The 15,854-nt window shown below is 41.9% G+C and overlaps 1 protein-coding gene across 3 annotated transcripts in view; it reads left to right on the forward strand.

Annotated features, from left to right (window-relative positions):
- Window positions 1-15,854, forward strand: part of LOC111851277 (ubiquitin-like protein 3) — a 39,782-nt gene that overhangs the window by 22,127 nt on the left and 1,801 nt on the right. For all 3 annotated transcript variants that reach the window (XM_023826032.2, XM_023826031.2, XM_023826034.2), the window contains 3 exons: window positions 4,896-5,004; window positions 9,723-9,809; window positions 15,752-15,829. In XM_023826032.2, the coding sequence (XP_023681800.1) occupies window positions 4,896-5,004; window positions 9,723-9,809; window positions 15,752-15,829 (274 nt within the window). The remainder of the gene's footprint in view (window positions 1-4,895; window positions 5,005-9,722; window positions 9,810-15,751; window positions 15,830-15,854) is intronic.

Consider the following 15,854-nt stretch of genomic DNA (forward strand, 5'->3'; position numbering starts at 1 on the left):
GTTTGGATGCATTTATTTTCTTACTTTACAAATTACTGTTTTGATAAATGTGCTTAGATGTGTTTAGTACAGTATATGCTCTTGTTTTATCCTGTTCATTTTGTGTTTAAATGCTAAAAAAACATATTTAGGTGTAATTTCTTTGGGGCCGGGAACCAATTAATTGGTTTTCCATTATTTCTTATGGGGAAAATTCGATCATAACTCGAACTTTTTAGGATTCGAATCTGAGTTCTGAACAGATTAAGTTAGAGTTCTGAGGTACCACTGTATGAGGATGTCATTTGTAGAATTTAGTTCTGCATTTAATATCATTATCCCTCACAGATTGGTCAACAAACTGAGCAGCTTGGACACTTCCATCTGCTCCTGGGTGTTGGATTTTCTCACAAATAGACCATGGAATGTCAGGATTGGAATGCACACTTCACCTGCTCTAATCCTGAACACAGTTTCCCTACAGGGCTGTGTGCTGAACCCAATGACCTTCACTCATCTCAGCCATGACTGTACCCCCATGCTCCCATCAAATACTATTGTTAAATTTGCTGATGCACACTTACATCACTTACAGTCATACGCTAACGAAACACACACATTCCTTGGAAAAGATTAGACTGTTAGAACAATTACTAGGAACAGAAATGCATTTACAACAAAGTGCAGTGCAAAGCATCCTGGTAATTGCACCATTAGTCCTGCTGACCAACCCTGTGGCATCACCTTTATGCCAGCCAATCATGGACGGGGGATGGGATCAGAAGAAATGAAAAAGTTCGCCTAGGGGTGCACCTGAACAATGATCACCGCGGTGATTACGGCTTATACAATGCTGTATTGCCAAAACAACATCTATTTCATCTGAAGTATATGGCTACATTAACACCACTCACCTGATGGGAAAAGCCCAATAATGGCTGTACTTTCTCAGGAGACTAAGAAAGACCCATATACCTCAGCAGCTCCTGATCAACTTCTACCACAGCACTAAAGTATCCTTTCCTATAGAGTTGAGCCGGATACTCGGCTGAAACGAGTATCCGGTACGGATAAAGCACTTTTGACGAGTAAGAGTATCATACGAGTAATACAAGTCAATATCTGTGCTCGGATTGAATAAAAATTCTCATTGGGTAGCTGACTGTGTCTGCGTTCTGTGATAGACTAGTCACAGCGCCCCTCCCCTACACACATACAGATTTATTGTGTTGCTGTGTCCCGCTCTGCTCACTCACACACAGAACACTGAGAAGAGAAGAGAACAGCGCTCTCTCTCTCTCTGTCGCTCCCTCAGTCACTCAGGATCGCGGGTTTTTTTCCGTTAACGTTTAGGGTTTCTTCAGTTTCAGGTTTGTTTGTAGAATGCGACTCGCGTCTCTGCCTGTCGGAGTTTTTTTTTTCTTTTTTAAACCGTCAGCTGGCTCTAGCCAGTTTTTTTTTACTTCACGCACTGAGTGTCTGACACTTTCTTGCTGTATTTTATAAAAAAAAATAAAGGTAGTTGTGGTATAATTAATATTACAAATTAAGCTACACACACAAACACACACACACACACACACACTCCCCCCCCTCTCTCTTTCTCTCTCTCTCTGTCTCTCTCTTACTCACTCACTCACTCACTCACACACACACACTCACACATACCTGGTGTGGAAATAAAAAAAATAAAAAAGAACCAAAAAAAAAAGAAATCACACTGATCATAAAAAAATTAAAAGTTAAAAAAAGAAAGTTATGTTGAGATGAAAACTCTTGTTCATTACATTTTACTTCATAATTGCAACCGCATGTGTTGTATTCATTGTTGCAAAACTTGTTCTGTATATATATAGTTCGTTTGTTATCGTGATCAAAACCACTGATCTGAAGCTCAATGCTGATGCTGTCATGTAAATAGTTTTCTAATCAGCAATAAATATAACAATTTCTGATCAACCCATATCAACTGCATGCTTAAAATAACATACCGGTTAAAGCCCCACCCATTTAAAGACAACCCGACCCACTTCCAGGTCAAACCCCGCCCACGTCCGGGTTAGGCCCCGCCCATTCCGAGTACAGATACAGATACAGATAATTCATATGGTTAACAGATACGGATACAGATACAGATAATGCTGTACTCGCTCATCCCTACTTTCCTAAGACCTGACTGTGTGATATGGCAGATGCTCAGCTGCAGATCATAAGGACCTACATCATGTGGTGAAGGCTGCCCAGCAAATTATGGTGCTGACCTCCAAAACCTGGACATAGTTTACGGTAGCCGACTGAAGAAGGAAGTTTGACCCGCTGCTATCCTGAAAACGGTTTAGGGCAATCAGATCCTGGACTAACAGACTGGGAAAGAGCTTCTTCCCCAGAGCTCTGGCTTTCACCACCCCTTCCCAAAGCAAACAACCTTTCCCTCCCCCAAGGACTGTTACTTATAAAGCTAGACCCCCATTTTTGCTACTCGCTACCTCGCCACTTACCACAGATACAGGCACCCATGCAGACTGCCAGTTTAAAGTCTACATATGTATTTAAAAAAATAATTATTGTTTTTACTTTTTTAAAAATAAGGGGGACACATAACTCTCAGTTCAGTTTTTTAGTCACGGATCAGATAATTTTTCAGATCAGTAAAAAACTTTTTTTTTTTAATGTGCCCTGTCCATGTGAACACACTGCTTTGTATCTTTCCACTGCAACTCTGCATTGTATGGAAGTCTTAACAGGACATCCATTATTACCTTTTTCTGTCTTGTTGTCATAAGTTGGGGAGCACAGAGCAGGGAAGCAGGAGAGGGAGACGAAGGATCAGGGAATATGGGTTTTAACAGGCACACGGAGAGGCATACGAGGGAAGACCGTTACAACAATACAATGACAGGACTAGGGACACATACTCTGACATGGACTTAAATGCACCGAACTAATGAAAACAACTCGAAACAGCTGGTAAACATGGGGAATCCACACAAGGTTAACGAGGGGGACGTACGCGGTACATAGGCTACGCCCCCCTCAATATAGCCAAAGCTATGTTGAGCTTTTTCTCAACATAGCCAAAGCTGTTTTCTCAAGATCACAAGTTATTTTCTTGAAATCACAAAATAAAAACATTTGATTTCAGGAAGATAAATGTAATTACAAATCAACATTTGTCATGATTAAAAGGGAACTGGATTCCACTAAAAATGGCATGGCCAATGCTATTGAATCGTTTTTTTTTTTTTAATTCCATTCCCACTGAAAACCTAAAATTCTCCCCATTGTGCTGGGAGAATTTTGGGGCATAAGGGGGAATTATCTTCTGCTCTGAGAAAAGAACTTAAAGCCCTAAATGTATGTCCTATATGGACCTTCTGTGGTATCAAGATTTAGGGAATTATTATTTTAAAAAGTAAAACAGTAAAACTATGTTTAACACAGTAGCGCTTAAACTTTGCAATTATTCTGTGGTTCACATGCTTTCTGGACTGTGGGAGGGGCATCCGTACGGCTCATGGATCAGCTATGGTCCATTACACCACTGGTTATGTTATTGCTCTGTCCTGTCAGACTGGCTAGTCTGTCTGCACTTCATTTTGGAATTAACCGCTTTACTGTTTTACTGTCTTATTGTTTTCCTTTGTTATTTTGTTGTCACTGTTTAAAAATTGCTGCAAAAAAAGCTGCCTTAACGTATCTTGCCTACAATGCTCGTTTTATTACAGCATAGAGAGCGTGCACAAATGGTGAGGATACTGAATGCAGACAAAGATGAGTATTTTGTCCTAGATTCAAAACCTCTGTATGCCTTCCTTTATGTTCTCATCCATTGCACTTAAACGTGTTATTTGTAGGATTCTGAGTGGGTGTGTGTTAACTGGATTCAATCCACTAAAAATTTGAAAAGCAGGCTGTTCAGAATTCAGATATGATTGTGAATGCTAAAATCCAGGTTCATGAAGGTTTTAGATCTAACAACACATATGCCATGTCATGACAGTTTATAATCTCCTGTAACCCCAAACAGAACTGTGACACATACAGCCATAACATTATAACCACTGACAAAGTGAATAACATTATAACCACTGAAAGCGAATAACATTGATTATCTCATTAAAATTTCACCTGTCAAGGGTGCCATTATGTATTATACAACTGAACAGTTCTAGAAGTTAATGTTTTGGAAGCAGGAAAAATGGGCTAGTGCAAGGGTCTGAGCTACATTCACACTGGTATGCAGCGATCAGTACCTACCAAAAGTGGTCCAAGGAAGGCCAACTGCTGAACCAGCTACAGGGTCATGGGTGCCCAAAACTCACTGATGTGCGTGGGCAGTGAAGGCTAGTCCATTCGAAGGCTAGTCCATTCGGTCTCACAGGAGCTCTACTGTAGTATGAATTGCTGAAAAAGTTTTCGCTGGATATGATAGAAAGGTATCATAACACCGTGCATCGCAGTTTGGTGTGTATGGGGTGGCGTAGCCACAGACCAGTCAGGGTGCCCATGCTGATCACTGTCCACTACAGAACGTGCCTACAATGGGTATAAGAGCATCAGAACTGGACCATGGAACAATGGAAGAAGGTAGCCTGGTCTGATGAGTCACGTCTTCTGTTACATCGTGTGGACAGCTGGGTGTGTGTGTGTCGTTTACCTGGGGCAGAGATGACACCAAGATGTACTATGGGAAAAAGGCAAGCTGTCGAAGGCAGTGTGATGCTCTGAGCAATGTTCTGCTAGAAAACCTTAGTTCCTGGCATTCTTGTGGATGTTACTTTAACTTGTACCTCTTACTTAAACATTGTTGCAGATCCCTTAATGGCAACATTATTCCCTGCTGCTTTTGGTATGTATTACCATTTCTGCTTTAATACCATAGGACTGATTGTCTCTGTCATCTCAAACTTTTGCAGATAACCTTGAAGCTCATCTTAGTGAGTGGTAAGACAAAAGAGTTCCCCTTCTCACCCAGCAACTCTGCAGCGGACATTGCCAAGCATGTGTACAACCACTGGCCAATGGGTAATATTCTTCAGCATTATATGCGATTTTCATTTAAAAAAATATTTTATATAATATTATAAATGACATGGATTAAATTCACAGACTATAACTGTATATCACATTAAGATAATAAATTATATACAATTTGATTATTATCTTATTACTTTACACCTTATGGAAGAGACATCATGGATGAGGTTCCGTAGCCATCTGTGTGCCTTTAGGTGCTGCATTTAGAGGAGTGTGGCGAGCAGCCAGTGTAAATAGTGTCAATACGATGGGATTGTGGAGCAGAATGAGCAGCTCTTGCCTGCGCTTGAAGTGAAAATGGGAAATATTGTGTAGATGCTATAAAAAGTTGAATCTGAATTTTTTTCCCGTTGTCCAGCTGGTCATGTGTGCTAGCTCACTACTTCCAAGAGGCAGTTTTGCCTAAATACTGAATCATTCTGGATTGTCTTATAGCCTATAATCTGTAATCCGTAACCTGCTGCACTGTTCGTCTTGCCTGTCATTGACATAAGTACTCACCTTTCCGGAACTCTGGGCATGTCGATTAACTACTCTGCTGCACATCTCCTGAGTCTGAATACATACAGCCTACCAGCGTGTATGTCTATTATCAGGGAGCTTGGACTTCTATGCTGACCTCATTACATCCATAGAAGCTCCCGGAGAAAGATTTTCTACTACCATCACTCCAAGCACGTTGCCTCAGGAATCCCGGCTCTCTGGTCGACAACCGGCGCGTGCTGCACACATCATCAGAACACTGTTGCATGTGATCTATGTAACATGGATACTGCTGTGAGACGGCTACCCTCTGGGCTTGGCCAAAAACCTGGAGCACATCGGATCCGCGGAGTGGATCTGACTGTGCTACGGACGCTACAACAATTTGCTGCTCCTTCTTTGGTCAAAGTTGAACTTTTTCATACACAGTCCTTGTCAAACAAAGCATCCTTCATATGGGATTGCGTTATTGAAAAAGAACTAGATCTCCTGTGCCTTACTGAAACATGGCATGAGCCTGGAGTATTCTTATCTCTAAATGAAGCCTGCCCCCCTGGTTACTTTTACATCGAGAAGGCACGTAGCACTGGTCGTGGAGGTGGTCTTACTGTCATACAGCGTCAGGACCTGGAGTTCTTCTCCTTTCCATTACCTGTGTTGTCATCATTTGAATGCCTTGCGTTCAAATGTAAGCCTCCTCTATATGCTGCCGAGTTTCTCCATCTACTCGATAGTCTAAATCTGCAGCAACATGTTGTTGCTCCCACTCATTCTAGGGGGCACACTCTTGATCTGGTGATAACCAACTCTGTTCCGATCACAAACCTGCAAGTATGTGACCTTTGGCTGTCAGACTACAAAGCCATTTTCATGGAGTTGCCTCTTTCCTGCTCACCCTACTGCAAACCAAAGAGGCAAATCCACTTTAGATCTATAAAGAACATCGATCCTGATGCCCTGGCTCTGGACCTACAACGCGTATTGTCTGGCTCTGCTGCTCTTTTACCAGTGACGGAAACAGTGGACTTCTACAATCAGTCTCTCTCAAGCCTTCTTGACTGCCACACTCCCACCAGGACCCGTACAGTCGCCTTCTCACGCTCAGCACCCTGGTACACTACTGAGCTTCGGAGGATGAAATCAGTCAGACGTGTCCTCGAAAGACGTTGCAAGGCCTCATTGTTGACTGTACACAAGCAGGCTTTTAGGGAACATCAGAAGGCCTATGCTAAATCGCTTAAAGACGCACAGTCCCAGCTCTATTCCAATACCATGAACAGCAATCCTGGCAATTCCAATGATCAGCCATCTTTATAAGCCACAAACCACCTCTTACTCGGATGCTACTGTGGAAAAGTGCAATAATTTCATGAATTTCTTCAGAAATAAAATAGCACCCATCCGGTCCCTTCTCTCCTGTCGCTTTAGTTCATCAACCACCTTTACCATGCCAGCTGACTCACTGCAAGGGCCTATCAGTCCTCTCAGCTACCTCTCCACTGCCACACAGCAGGAGGTACCTTTACCATGCCGACTCACTGCAAGGGCCTATCAGTCCTCTCAGCTACCTCTCCACTGCCACACAGCAGGAGGTTGAGGCCATCATCACAAAGATGAAACCATCTACTTCTGCATTGGACCCATTTCCCACAGCACTGGTTAAGTCTAATCTTGCTGCCATCAGCCCTATTTTTACCCAGGTAATAAACCTTTCTCTTCAGGCTGGTTTTGTTTCCCCTGCATTAAAAACTGCTATCATTAAGCCACTTCTTAAAAAATACACACTAGATTCAGATAATCTAGCCAATTATAGACCCATCTCAAACCTCCCATTTCTTTTAAAAGTGCTGGAAACAGTAGTGGCAGCTCGTCTTCATAATCATCTCAGCTTGAACGGTTTAAATGAAACATTTCAGTCTGGTTTTCGTCAAGGCCACAGCACAGAGACAACACTGGTAAGGGTGACAGATGACTTGCTGATGACAGCTGATGCTGGCTCTCCTTCCCTTCTTATTCTTCTGGATTTGTCTGCTGCTTTTGACACCATCGACCATGTTACAACCCCCCACCCTGCTCTTTCTGCAGTCAGTGTAGTGGCCATGCAGTAACTGCATGTTGTAGGAGGGGACGTTAATTGCCCACACCTGGCGCCGCTTTGGGAATAAAAGCACCTGCAGATATTTTGGACGCTCCTCTCTCCGATTACTCACTCATCCCTGAATTTCTGCCCCTGCGTTTTGCATAGATAATTTTTTACATCTAGACGGGTTTTACCCTTGTGTTTGAACTAATAAATGAAGTTTTTCTTAAATTATTACAGCAGGAGGTGATTTAGTACTCCACCCATAAGCCAAAAGGGCTGTAGGTCCCTGCACATCATAGCCAAACACCAACTCGTTGGGACTAAACCCAATACTCTCCTGAGAAACCTCGCGAATAGCCAATAAAAGCCATGGGAGACCCTCCTCCCAGTCACTACCAAGTTCAACACAAAAAGACCTCAACATTGATTTCAAGGTTTGATGAAATCTTTCCAGAGGCCCCTGACTCTGTGGATTGTAAGCACTTGAAATATTATGTTTAGCTTTAAGCTGACGCAATGCCCTCGCAAACTGTTTAGACATAAAATTTGTCCCTTGGTCAGATTGTATAACCCGTGGGATCCCAAAAGTGGACATAAAACTGGTCATAGCCCTCAGGATTGACCGAGAAGTAATGGACCGAAGCGGATAAGCAGAAGGGTAACGAGTGGACTGACACATGATAATCAAAAGATAGCAAAGCCCAGCTTGGGAACGAGGGAGTGGCCCTACACAATACACCAGCAAGTGTTCAAACGGTGTACTCACAGCAGAAATAGGCTGTAAAGGGGTCACAGGTGTCTTCTGGTTGGGTTTGCACCGGTTACATACTACCATTGGCCTCTCTGACTTCGCTTATAATTGGTTCTTCTCCTGTCTCTCAGGTAGAACCGAATATGTCGCCCTGGGAAAAGCTACATTTTCCCATACTGTTACTTTCGGTGTCCCCCAAGGCTCGGTGCTAGGACCAACTCTCTTCACCTTATACCTGCTTCCCCTCGGTCACATTATCACCAGACATGGGTTATCTTTCCACTGTTATGCTGATGACACGCAGCTTCATTTGAAGACATTTTTGCAACCTACAGCTCTCACCACATGCCTGGAGGAGATAAAGGTGTGGATGAAGCTTAACTTTCTTCAGCTTAACACCACCAAGACGGAGGCCATTATAGTTGGCAGTCCGCACCAGGTTCGCACTTCCACCATCATTAGTATCACTTTCTCTAATCAAGATATTCCACTATCCTCGGTTATCCTCAGTTTTGGTGTAGAAATGGACCCCCACCTCACTTATGAAGCCCACATCCAACAGCTCTGTAAGACCTCATTCTTTCATCTCAAAAACATTGCCAAACTTCGTCCCTCATTGACCCTGGCAGATGCTGAAATATTGGTCCACGCCTTTGTCTCTTCCGGGCTGGACTACTGCAATGCACATTAATGAACATTGAAATAATAAGAAATAAGGAAATAATAAGATGGGAATATAATCGAATAATCTCTAACAATAGAGTGTGTTGATCGAGGTCAAGTGTGTATAGTTAATGAAGCTCCCAAGTCTTAAACAATGGAGTAAGCAACCTAGAATCAGCTACATGGTGAATTCGAGTCTACACTAAAAAAAAACACTCCCGAATAAATGGCTGAAAATCTGACACGCAAGACTGAATATGCCAGAGGTGGATTGCTGTGCTTTTTAATATGGCTGAATGTGAGGCAAGCAAGCAGAGGTGGATAGTTCAGGTACAGAAAGTAAAAATCTAACAAAGATTTTGTTTCAAACAATCAATAGTATAAAGAGTCAGTCACAGAGTACTAAACTGGTTGGTTGTAGCAAAATTATTGTCTCAATTTTTACTTTCTGGACCTGAACTATCCACCTCTGCATGCAAGTGCTTGCCCCCATCTGATGTGAACAGTTCAGAGCCATAGCTAGCATCAGTGGCACAGCATGTTAGCTAATCCCGTGTCTCATTTTTCACCAGAGAATTCAGTTGTACTTTCCATAGGTGCTGTGTTTGGGATGTGCTGTTGTACCATTGAGCATGTTATTGGACTGCTTTAGGAAAATTGGAGAGTAGTGTAATTCACCTTGGGTGATAATCTGCCAAAAAGCAAACATAATTTTCTCCATTTCAGACTGGGAAGAGGAACAAGTCAGCAGTCCAAACATACTGAGGCTCATCTACCAGGGGAGGTTTCTGCATGGAAATGTAACACTGGGAGGTGCGTTTTGGTGTGCAGAAACGAAGCACTTTATTTCTGTGCTCAACCCGAAAATTAACACTCAGCAAAATTGTAGCTTCTTCACTGGAAAGATTAAAGCAGCAAGAATAATGGATGCAGTGTAGGGGCGGAGTGGCCATCGGGAGCACTGGGAGATTCCTGGGTGCACTGACATTTCCAGGCCGTTCAAGCTGCTGTACACACATTTTCATAAAGAAATGCACTTGCATGAAGTAAATAAATGAAAAGACAGCCCGTACCCACGTGGTACGACCTGCTTCAGATGCATGTATCCATTGTAGAGAAACAGTGCTAGAACATCCTAAAATAAAATGGTACAAACCAGCTTTGTGTGAAACTAAACTGTTGGGATGGATGATACCACTGGTTTTGCTTTTGATCTGATTTCGATTCGATCCAAGATTGGTATTGCTGATACCAGTGTCAATACCACTATTCAGTGCTGTCCCAACCCTAAGAGTTACAGAACAATAACAATGTGCTGGAGGAGGATGCAGCAAAATCCACGAAAATGTCCACTGTATTTGGAACAGGCAAGAAAGGTGTAGTCTGCTAACTATACAACACTGCCAAACATTAAAAGCATTTCAGGGTAACCAAAACAACCTAAAATGTTTGTATGGAATGCCATAATACTCCAAATGAAATTTAAAAAAAAACCTATAAACGAATAAATATGTCAATAATTAATGTGTCCTTTTATTTTTAAATAATTCACACCTGTATTTAGCACTGTCCACTCATGATCGGATCACCAGGACATTGATACCAGGTGTGAACTGGGCCAATGTTACAAAGAACAAATTCCTAAATGCTGCCCCTCAGAAGTATTTTCTGTTTACTTGTACAAATCAGATTCTTTGCTGCCCCCTGACTCCCAGCAGCTTTGCACCACACAGGAAATTACTTTATAAAGTGGATAATACTTACATTATAGGCATACGTGGCAACCTCTCTATAAAGCCTCCAAAATAAGAGTACTGAATTACTGTAGGAAGGATAGAACATTCTCTTCTGTCTTTAATGATACCTGCCCCCAAATCCTGTTGCTGGGAAATTCTGCACAGACCAAAATATTTTACAGAGAATAATAATCCAAAAGTGTTACAGGTGTGATACGCGAGCAGAATTTGATTGTGTTGTCAAAGCTGTTCAAAATAATAGCTATGATTGGAAGGGAGGAGAGAGCAGTCAAGAAAGAAAATGTAATATTAGGGCTGCCTAGCAAACCCGATTGGGCCAGCACTGAAAACTTGATGTGTTAAAATTCTGGAGAAGCCCCTCAAAAATTGGACCAAAAGGAAGTATCCTTCCAAAATTGAAGGAGGGGGAAATAACATTAAACTAGAAGTAGAATCTTCTGTAACTCAAACTACACTTCATTAACTCAAACCACATCATTATCAGTCAGTGTGCCGTGATGGTTCACCAAGATCTGAATTAACATTCCAGATATGCCTTTAGCAAAAAACACAAATTTGTTATTACAGTGGTACCTCGGTTCTCGAATTCACTAGAACTCGAATTTCTTGAAAGTCGAGCAAACCAGTTTGACCTAGAACTCGATCTGAATATCAGAAGTCGAACGGTGAACGCTGACCTAATATAAATTGTACGCGCCAGGAAATGAGTCATACTATAATGTAGGGGTGTGCTCAAAATATCGATTCTTAGATACATACCGATATAATAAAAAAAGATACAGTATCGACATTCTAGCCCTTAGTATTGATACTCCGCCCAGCCATTAGGGGGCGCAGCGGCGCCCGCGAGTTTCAAAAAACTCATGGAAAATGTCGAAGATTTTAGAAGCGCCGTTGTCCCTAAAGGCAGATGTTTGGACACATTTTGATTTTAAAGCAAAGGAAGGAAACCAAGGGATCGATAAAACAAATGCAATCTGCAAGCATTGCCAGGCTTCTATACGCTACACCGGTAATACAACTAACCTGCGCGCCCACCTGCAAAGACACCATGCAGACAAGCTAGCTTCGCTGCAGCCCAAAAAAACACGGGACCCCACGCAAACTACTTTGGACAACGCAACATCCAAGCTTCCATTTAACTCAGTCCGTGCACAGAAGATTACGGAGTCTGTGGTGCATTATATTTGCAAAGGTTTACGTCCCTACAGTGATGTCGAGAACACAGGCTTTCGCTTTATGATCAACACGTTAGATCCCCGTTACGTGATCCCTACCCGCAGCTACATGACCGACAAAGCAGTACCGAGAATATACGACAAAGTCAAAGACAATGTTAAGTCAGTCCTGAGTTCTGCCCCATGAGTGCCACTGACTTGTGACGGGTGGACATCGCGAGCCACTGAAGCTTTTGTTACAATCACTTGCCATTACGTTGACGAGGAGTGGGAACTGATGTCGCACGTTTTACAAACGCAAGCCATGCACGAGAGCCATACGGGGTCAAACATTGCAGAGTTACTGAAAGCGGCGCTGGAGGACTGGGACCTCATATCCAAAGACCCAGCTATTGTGACTGACAATGCCGCAAATATGAGCGTCGCAGCGGAGCTTGCCGGTATGTTGCATTTCAGGTGCTTCGCTCACACTTTAAACCTGGCCTCGCAGCGTGCACTGAAGCTTCCTGCTGTCGCTCGTTTATTGGGACGTGTTAGACGGATATCCACCTTTTTTAAGCGCAGTACCACAGCCAGCCACGTACTTCGACAGAAGCAGAAGTTGCTCGAGTTGCCTGAACATAAACTGATCACTGATGTTGTGACGCGCTGGAATAGCGCGCATGATATGCTCGAGCGCTTTCTTGAGCAGCAACCCGCTGTCTCCGCTGCTCTTCTGTCCAACGAGCTTAGGAAAACCGAGAAAGAAGTTTGCACCCTATGTGAGTCGGAGATTACATCTGCGGAGGAGATAGTGGATGCAATGAAGCCCATGAAGATTGCTACTCTTGTAATGTCAAAAGAAAGCTCTCCAACACTGTCAGTTGTGGCCCCTCTTCATGCTCAGCTCATCCAGGATTTCCAAGAGAGCAGAGCAGATAGTGAGATAGTGAAAGAAATCAAAGCGGCTATTTGCCAAGATTTGAGCAAGAGGTACATGGATCAGCAGAAAGAGACCATGTATGTATGTTCAGCACTCGATCCAAGATTCAAAGCTTTGCCCTTCCTTCCTGATGATGAACGAGAGGAAATATACTTGAGAATCACTGCAGAAGCTCGAAGAATTCAAGAACTATTTCAGGTAAGCCCTTTCACTGTGTCATTAACATTAGCATTACATGGTTAAAAAACGACACACACACACACACACACACATATATACTGTACACTAAGTGTAATAAAACGAAATATTCAGTTCATAATTTCAAATTCATAATAGTATGTTAGAGCTTAAAAAACTATATGGTTTCAAACATATACTTCATGTAAAGCACTATACTAGCAAAACAATATATTGTAAAGGTTTGTCAGTTCATCGCATTAAATAAAAGGCAAACTAACTATTATATGTCTTTGAATATGCTCTTTATAGAATTAACTATGGGTTTATTGATAAAAAATCTTTATTTTGCATAATAGGAAGAGGCTGAAGACCAGGAGAGGAGGACAATCATGTGGAAGACAAGGATGACATTCCTGCCAGCCCACCACCCAAGAAGAAAAAGGACTTGTGCTGTTTGGCTGATCTGCTTGGTTCAACTTACAGTGCAGGTCCTGCAGTGAGACACAGAACCACACAGGCCCAGGCAGAAGAGGAGATGTCAAGGTACAAGGAGGCACCACCCCTGTCTCTTGCTGAGGGAAGTCCACTCAGTTGGTGGAAAGAGCACCAGAATGAATATCCACTAATGTCACGCCTTGCCAATGTGTACCTGTGCATTCCAGGGACTAGTGTCTCCTCGGAGCGCGTTTTCTCTACGGCAGGCGATATCGTAACAGCACAGAGAAGTGTACTAAGCTCAAAGCATGTTGACCAACTTCTGTTTTTGAACAAAAATCTTAAGTCATAGGATAAAGCTAGCATTACCAAGAGTATCCTCAGGTTATTGTTTTGTTGCTGCAGTGATTTTTGTTCAACCTGCCTTTTTGAGGACAAACCTGGTTTAGCCTTAAGATTTTAAAAATCCATCCTGTTATGAGGTAGATTTGTTGTTGTGCCAAATGTTAAAGCAAGATATAGCATTTAAGTGATTTCATAGTGAAATATGTTATGGCAGTACATGGTGTCACAAAAAAGAATTATAAGAAGATTTAATAAGAAGTTAAGAATAAGAAGAAGAAGATTTTGTGCTTGTGTGAGCTCAGACTGTACCCTTGGAAAGTTAAATGTTGACTTGTGGTAATTTACAGATTAATACAATTTGTGTACAATTAATCAGAGCACTTAAAGTTGCAAATATTTAAGCAAAATGCACTTTGTTATAATGCACTTTTTTCTTCAATAAATTGAGTTCTGTTTGTTGAGTAAATGTGTTCAGCATTAACTAATTGGCTCTGGCCCATGTATTTTTATTGAATCGTATCGAATCGTGTCACATTGTATCAAATCATATCGAGACAGCTCTGTATCGAGGTACGTATCGAATCGTGACCTGTGTATCGAGGTATGTATCGTATTGCCAGGTTCTCCAAGGTATACAGCCCTACTATAATGCAATTCTTACTTGAATGCCTTCTTCACAGACTTGACAATTAACCAAATAAAGCAGTGCAACATTACAGTAACTAACAATGAATAAACCACTAACTTACATGTACTATTAGAGCATTTATGTAATTTATTAAAACTTTATTTTGCCAGGTAAATTAACTGAAAACCAGTTCTCACTGCTTTATGTGATATTCGGGAGAAATAGCAGATTACGCATCGGAACTGCCTGGGATACAAACGTCATGCGTGTAACTAAACTCTTCAGCCAATAAGGGCAAAGGTGTGTCGTCACGGAGGCGGTTCCAGTTTGTGCAGCCGGGTGAGAGGTTGCAGTGCATCTAACCGTAATGCATTGCGTCAGGATCAGAATGCGTTGCTTTAAGCCAGCGCTGTAAGCAAGTCGAATGCACCCACTGACCGGACTGGGGAAACAAACTGAAACGCGGACTTAATACAGAGGACTAATGACAACAACCAGAAACAGCTGATCACATGGGGATCCCACACGAGGTTAACGAGGGGGGCGTGGCACACAGAAGGAGCGGACGATCGGGGCAGGACAGGAGTAATGTTGGGATAAGATCTTTATCGCTTTGGAAGCCATTACGAAAAAAATGCTCTTCTTGTTTTATCCTGTTCGTTTTGTGTTTAAATGCTAAAAAAAAAAAAAAAAACATATTTAGATGTAATTTTGGGGGGGCCGGGTTTTTCATTATTTCTTATGGGAAAAATTCGATCAGAACTCGAACTTTTTAGGATTCAATCCAAAGTCCGGAACGGATTAAGTTCGAGAACCGAGGTACCACTGTATTTTTAATAATGAGTGTTCCTCTAACAGGCAATCAGAAAATTATGAAGTGAGAAGTGAGGTGTCACAAAATGAATAGTACTGAATAGGGTGCATGCTGTTCCCAGTTTTGTTTAAGATATTGTGTTTTGTGTATTGTAAAGGTAATATGGTAACACCTTACTTGAGGGGCACGTAAATGTAGTCGTACACTTTTACTTAATGTGTTAATTAGCCAGAAACTAAGTGTTAGTTACATAATGATCCCATGTTTGTTCATCATTAACCAATCATAAAATTTGTTCATGATTTGTACTTTAGTAGAAATTGGGTTTCTTATTTACTTGCACCCTCAAAGGTAAAGTGTTACCAGCAATTTCTCTTCAAAAACTTATTTTCACTCTTATAAATAGTTTATGGTGTGGTTTACAGTCATCGCAGTAACCAAAATGCAGACTGTTTGTTGCCATTAATTCTAAAGGAGAATTTGTCACTCTATCTAGCATTAAAACTACCCCATGGCAAGATAACAGTGATGCATCTAGTGGCCAGAGAGACGCTGCCAGAGCCAAACTCCCAAGGTAACTGCAGGAAGATTACATTTTT

Source organism: Paramormyrops kingsleyae, chromosome 17 (genome assembly GCF_048594095.1).
Source record: "Paramormyrops kingsleyae isolate MSU_618 chromosome 17, PKINGS_0.4, whole genome shotgun sequence".
Lineage (NCBI taxonomy): Eukaryota > Metazoa > Chordata > Actinopteri > Osteoglossiformes > Mormyridae > Paramormyrops > Paramormyrops kingsleyae.